General features: G+C 34.2%; 1 protein-coding gene across 1 annotated transcript; it reads left to right on the top strand.

Annotated features, from left to right (window-relative positions):
- On the top strand, window positions 4,354-7,261 carry LOC104757965 (WAT1-related protein At1g44800-like). Its single transcript, XM_010480756.2, has 7 exons — window positions 4,354-4,747; window positions 4,844-4,906; window positions 5,681-5,797; window positions 5,949-6,189; window positions 6,322-6,480; window positions 6,571-6,722; window positions 6,830-7,261. Exons 1-7 carry the CDS (start codon window positions 4,560-4,562, stop codon window positions 7,023-7,025), a joined length of 1,116 nt encoding a protein of 371 aa, XP_010479058.1. The 5' UTR covers window positions 4,354-4,559; the 3' UTR covers window positions 7,026-7,261.

Below are 7,301 nucleotides of genomic sequence, written 5' to 3'. Positions count from 1 at the left end.
TAATCTGAGGTTGTCATTCGTTGTGTAAGCAGAGGTAAGCCCAAATAACGAACCGGAAGTTGTCCTAGTGCAAACGGAATGTATTTGCAAGCTGAGTACGGGTCTCATCCGATACACCAGCAAGATATAGAGTAGACTTCTCAAGACTGATCCGAAGACCCGATCTAGTAGCGAAAGCCTTAAAAAGATCAATAATTCCCTCTACCAACTTCTTCTTCCCATCAACAAAGACCATAAGGTCATCAGCAAAGCAGAGATGCGTTAAAGCAATGGCTTGGCACTTGGGATGGTAGCCAATGTGATGATCTGCAGCTGCTTTATCAATCATGTGGGACAGAACATTCATGCAAATGACGAACAAATACAGATAGAGTGCACATCCTTGTCTCAAGCCTCGAGAACTATTAAAGAAACCAGCTAGCTCACCATTCACTTGAACCGAGAATGTCGCCATTGTGATGCACAATTTGATCCAGTGTATAAACTGTGCTGGGGAATGCAGTGTTGTAAGCGTGTTCAACAAGAAATCCCATTGAACTGAATCAAAGGCCTTAGAGATATCAATCTTCATGGAGCAACGAGGCGAGACAGATTCTTTGTGATAATCTTTGACTAGTTCAGTCGCTAAAAGGACATTCTCCATCAACAATCTCTCCTTAACAAAGGCAGACTGGTTCTGTGTAATAAAATGTGGAAGCAAGCATTTGAGGCGATTTGCTAGAATCTTAGAAATCACCTTGTACAGGATGCAACAAGAAATAGGCCGGTAATCCTTCATCTCACCTGCATTCTGTTTCTTTGGTATTAAGGCCAAGATTGTCGTATTTAACCTGCGTGGGACAAAACCTTTGAGGAAAAAGGACTGGACAGCAGCAACGAAATCTTTACCAACAATGGACCAAGAGGCTTTGAAAAATTCACTCGTGAAACCGTCTGGACCCGGCGATTTATTATTTGGCATAGTGAATAACACCTTGGTGATTTCATCCTTCGTTACCACCTTCGTAAGCATATCCTGATCAGCAACAGAACAACGAAATGACAGCAACTCAGCTAACGCCTCGGTTTACATGCCTACAAAATCATCCGATATATAACCAAGAAACTCCCTAAAAAACCGCTCTGCCTCGTCCTTGATATCAGCAGGAGATCTCAAAATCTCCCCGGATGGGCTTAGAAGCTCACGAATAGTATTGACCTGATGTCGTTGTTGAACTGATATGTGAAAATAGAAATTGTTCATGTCTCCAACATTAAGCCAGTGAAGCTTTGATTTCTGTTTCAAGTAACCCTCCTCCAGCTCAGAGAGATGCTGCCATCTTGCATAAGCCTGTGTCTCTTCAGCAATCGCTTGAGACGACGAATTAGTAAGTGTAGCCACTTGTTTCTAGCAAAGAGTTTCGTGAGCCTCACGAATACGGGCGGATAAGTTATTTAAGCATTCTTTACCAAGACGACGCAAAGCAAAATGATCAAACCGTAAATTATAAATATCTAAAAGACTAAAATGTGCTTTTCTCTATTGGGATGGCTTCAACGACCGATATAGTTCATAGTGACGATAACTCCACTGAACCTTTTAGACGACAACATAGGAGTCGCGTTGTCTTTTCCTCTGTGAGAGAATCACATCACTCTTAAGAGAAGCCTCTGGTACCGACAGAGAGTTTACGTAACTTCCTTATCAATCTTGGTGCTTGTTTTCTTTTTCATTAATCAAAATTGTTTATGTATAAAACCCGCATACAAAAACGCTCACCAGGTTCTTAACTAGTAGTACATGTACGTAGTTTAATATTGTGTTAGTATCGCATCACTATCCGGATACAAAACCCCATAAAATGCATGTTATTTTTTTTTTTAAATAGTCATAACTAGCGAGTTTTTTTAGTTTATATACATATATATATATATAAGCATATATGTAAATATACCTTTTTTTACCTATTCATTTTTCTTGTAGAATTGATGCCTTAAACCTAATAATTAAATGTGGAATTTCGATCAATATATTGAAATGGCAACATACATTATACGGGTTTGAATTCGAATAGTGACAAAGTGAGAGTAGTAACGGAAACCACAAGACTACATATTCTTTTTCCAATTAATACAAAAATCTTGAAAATAGAAGGGAGCATATCTGCAAATCTTGTGAATATTAATCGTTGTATTCATATCTAATATCTATCAATAATTAAGCGACTAAAACTTAAACCAACAAAAAAGTGACTGAAACAAAATAAATAAATAAATAAATCGTCCAACGAAACAATGATTAAACTCCTTTATCATAGACAGTATGGAATCCACTCCTCGCACCACCACCGAACGATCTCTTCCATTTTGTCTTTTGCTTAACCTAAAAGAAAGAAAATTAAAAAAAAAAAAAAAAAAAAAAAAAAAAAAACAAATATGTTAATTGTTTNTTGCCAAATGAATAATATCTAACTCTGAAAAAAATCAAAGAAAATTATATAATTTTGCAATTAGCTAGAGTTCTAGAGACAGTTTTCGTATCTCATATACACACGTTTTCTCCAAAATATAAGAGAAATTTTTTTTTTTGGTTTTTTTTTCCAAATCATATCCATTCTTTAAATGGTTTGAAAGTGATTTTCGGAAAATAAAAGTTGGAATAACAAACCAAAGTCATGAGAATGAAAAGGAAATTAAATGCGTCACGGAGGAGCACTAAGACTACAAAGCATTTGGTGGTCAATGTGTCAAAACCCCACTTCTTATTAAACAAAATCAAAAGGGGAAAATAACAACAAAACATACTCCCATATATTTAAATGGGCATTGCATTATTGTTTAGCAATAGATCCCACTTGAGTTTAACTCTTCTTAGTTCTCATCTCTCTTCTTTCTCCCTCTTTATAACATTTTTATATAAGAAAGAGTGTAGGCTGTAGCTAAGTTTGAAACTAGACTATACATATGGTACTTGTTTAGTGACATCTAAATATTGTAAATTTACGTTAGCTAGATAGTGAGATACTTGCATCAAATTTTTTTTGTATGGATAATTATATACATACAGATATATCAATTTTTCCTTTTATATCATATCACTCGACCAGAAATTGAGGATCCTACCTAATTCGCAAGAGATAGATGCATGGTCGTATACTTGTATTTAACAATCATGTGTAGGGGTTGGTGTTTTGTCTTTAATGAATAATTAAGGGAATCTATTTGTGTCTATTTTAATTTATTGTGGAAGGTATTCAATGTTTACGAATTGGACATGCGGGTAGACAAACATTAATACGCACAAGGATTTGATATTCAATCTATTCAGATTAGGACAACTAATTATAGTACATATCAAAGTCCTAATTGGTTTAGGGATTTGAATTACATGCATCTTACCTTTGTGTGGAGCTAGATAACTATGATTGTTGTTGTACCTATTAACTAATTTAATTTCAAGGAAACATATAGGAGAGTGATTGGAGTGTGTTACGTAGAAATTAGGATTATGAAAATTAATATTAGTACATAGCAAACTCCTAATAGCTTAGCACCTGCCTTACGCATCTTAATTTTGTGTGGTCGGTCATCCGTAATGTTATGTTATGCCAATTAACACCATCGATATATACGAGTTTTTCTTTACGTAGAATTACGAATTTTTTTTTTTATCTCCATTTCGACCCTTTTTGGTAATGGTTTTTTTGTCATTTCGTCCTTTTTCACTGGAAGAAATGTGATATGCACGAGTGTGTCCGTATATTTTTCGTGGCCAACACCAATGGCTACGAATCAACACCAAAGGTTGTCTACAAAAATACATATATACATAACAAAAACAAAAGAATGAGAAGTAAACTTGTTTATGAAAGAAGCATTAAAGTAATAGATATATAGAAATATCGAGAGAGAGTTACAAATATATTTGTGTACTATATTGTAAAAAGATATATGTGTATGCACACACAATCATCTTACCACCTACTGCTTGATATCATATCATACAAAAACTATGTGATATACCAACTTTAATATGATGCACACACGTGTTACGCATTGAAAAATAAAAGAATCACAACATGTATGTGTATACATGATTTGCAATTTCTCTACTTTGAAGTCGACAAAAGAAAAGAAAAAAGTTAAAACAAATTCCAAAATGAATTCTTATATAAACGATATGCTGACATGTATATGTAAAAGTAAATAAATATGTTAAAACATATTTTGTTTCGGTTACTTAATTCATATCTCTAAAGTCTAAACACTAGGTCATTAAAATATTCCAAAAGATACGTAGACGTATTATTGAGTGAACAAAATAATGAGTGTATCTTTTTATTCTAACTTTTGATCGACTATAAAAAGGAGTCATCTCCCATTAGGTTTTGCCTGCCTCAAACAAATAGAGCTTATCTCATTCACTCACCAAACAACTCTCATCAATATAAAGAGAGAGAGTGTGTGGGAGAGAGTTATATATACACACACATAAACATAGCTATAGTAGTGTTATATAACTAGAGATATATATTTCTCGATTAAGTTAGTAGTAAGAGATCATCCATTAAGTGATAAAGATGAAAGGTGGGACTATGGAGAATTTGAAGCCGATTTTGGCGATCATATCACTACAATTTGGGTATGCAGGCATGTACATCATCACCATGGTCTCGTTCAAGCATGGCATGGACCATTGGGTTCTTGCTACATACCGTCATGTCGTCGCTACGGTTGTCATGGCTCCCTTTGCTCTCATTTTCGAGAGGTACCACTACACTCACACACATATATACATATATATATATATATATATATGTATATGCATGGATGAATAATTAATTTAATAAATATGTGTTTGCAGGAAGATCAGGCCAAAGATGACACTAGCAATGTTCTGGAGGCTTCTTGCTCTTGGAATACTAGAGTAAGTCTCTTTCATTAGAAAACCATCTTCCTCTTTTTTTTCTTTGCAATTAGAAAGTTCGGTTCATACAACTTTTTTGCAAAAATCCAAACTTACTTTTTATAGTTGTGATGCAAATTCACGAGTTCAAGTACGTTACTTTATCATGTTAATTTTGGTACGTTACTTTTTTTTCTTTTCTTTTGCGAGCATTCGGGTACGTTACTTAGGAAGATGAAATAATAACACATCTTACCAAAAAAAAAACTAGACTCCTTTTAAATATGACTTTTTTTGGTTTAGCTAGTAACAACGTAACTATAGATTAATCCAAAGATTGTTAATGTTTATAACAACTATACTATCCACCATCAAAAACATATTACAATTTCTTGCATATACCAAAAATTCATCTAGAGTTGGACGTACGAGATAGATCTTTTATTGTTTAAAATATTTATTAACAAGTAAATTATAATTTTTTTAGAAAGTATATACTTAGATACAATGGATTTGTAGGGAAAATTAAAAAAAAAAAGATGAAATTGGTAAATATATATAATGATCATTGATTGGGAATGAGATCATCACCCACAAGGCCACAACAAACATCTTTAATGTGAATGTGTGCTTACTACTTATCCTACGTACACGTTTTCCTTTTTGATCTTTGGAAAAAGCATCTACTTATTATGCATAACAAAAAGATGATGTGAAAAAGGCTGTATATATATTTTAATAAACCAAAATAATAATTAAGTAAACATTGGTTTTTTTTATGTATGAATGATTCAGGCCCCTCATGGACCAGAACTTGTACTACATAGGATTGAAAAACACGTCAGCATCGTACACTTCTGCCTTTACCAATGCACTTCCCGCCGTCACCTTCATTCTCGCCCTCATTTTCAGGTACTTTCATTCATTAAGACTTTCTTGTAATTTAACTTTATTACGCAATCATCGTTGTTTGCTTATACATTACTTTTAAGATACGTTACTATTAATGAACTAGCTATTTAGTGAAAGTGATCTAATTAACACTAATGTCTATGTTAATCAGGCTTGAGACGGTTAACTTTAGGAAGATTCACAGCGTTGCAAAAGTGGTGGGAACGGTGATCACAGTTGGAGGAGCGATGATTATGACGTTGTACAAAGGTCCGGCCATCGAGATCGTGAAAGCCGCACATAGTTCCTTCCATGGTGGCGCCAACACCACGGCTACGGGCCAACACTGGGTCCTTGGAACCTTAGCTATCATGGGTAGTATCTCTACTTGGGCTGCCTTCTTCATTTTACAGGTAATTTAATCAATATTTTTGGATTTATCTATAAATAAACAAATAGTATCGATATATATATATATATATCCGGATTTCGAAATTAAATAATATCGATAAATAAGAATTAATATTATGTTTTTTGTTTTGCAGTCATACACATTGAAAGTGTACCCAGCTGAGCTATCACTTGTAACATTGATATGTGGGATGGGGACGATCCTAAACGCAATTGTTTCGCTTATAATGGTGCGTGACATGAGCGCTTGGAAGATTGGTATGGATTCGGGGACACTTGCCGCGGTTTACTCTGTAAGTTAATCATCTACTAATCAACTTCATAACACTAAAACTAATTAAACTTGTCAACTAAAACTTATTATGTTTTGTATATATTTTCAGGGAGTGGTTTGTTCGGGGATAGCGTATTACATACAAAGTATTGTGATTAAACAACGTGGCCCGGTGTTTACAACGTCGTTTAGTCCTATGTGTATGATCATCACTGCCTTCCTCGGTGCCTTGGTTCTGGCTGAGAAAATCCATCTCGGAAGGTAATAAAAATCACATTTGATCAAATCTTTTATATTTCAAGATTATACTATTAAGTTTTACATTATTAACGTTTTCGAATGTTGTTATTGTATATATTGTTATGCAGTATCATTGGAGCAGTGTTTATAGTTCTTGGACTATACAGTGTGGTATGGGGAAAGAGTAAGGACGTAGTGAATCCATTAGACGTGAAAGTCGTAACCAAGGACCAAGAGCTACCGATCAGTAACGTAGTCAAACAAACGAACGGTCATGATGTCTCGGGAGTACCAGCTAATGGCGTGGTGGTTACCAGAACCTGATCCAATAAAACACCAAAAGAGAGAAGAAAGATACGAAGACAAAGATCTCATCTCCATGCATTTGGAGGTTGGAAATTTTGATTATCTTTCTTGTTGTTTTTGTGCTTTTGTTTTTACATTTTCCTAATCGCTTTAACTTTTAGTATCTTTTTTACATATGCATGTTTTTCTGTTTTCTACTTTCAGTGTATTTTGAAATTTCCAAAAGCAAATGATGAATGAATCATTTGGTAAAATTACGCCTAAAACAAAACAAAAAAAAAAAAAAAAAAAAAA

Source organism: Camelina sativa, chromosome 17 (assembly GCF_000633955.1).
Source record: "Camelina sativa cultivar DH55 chromosome 17, Cs, whole genome shotgun sequence".
In the NCBI taxonomy this organism is placed as follows: Eukaryota; Viridiplantae; Streptophyta; class Magnoliopsida; order Brassicales; family Brassicaceae; genus Camelina; species Camelina sativa.
This window is presented reverse-complemented; position numbering and strand designations above follow the sequence as displayed.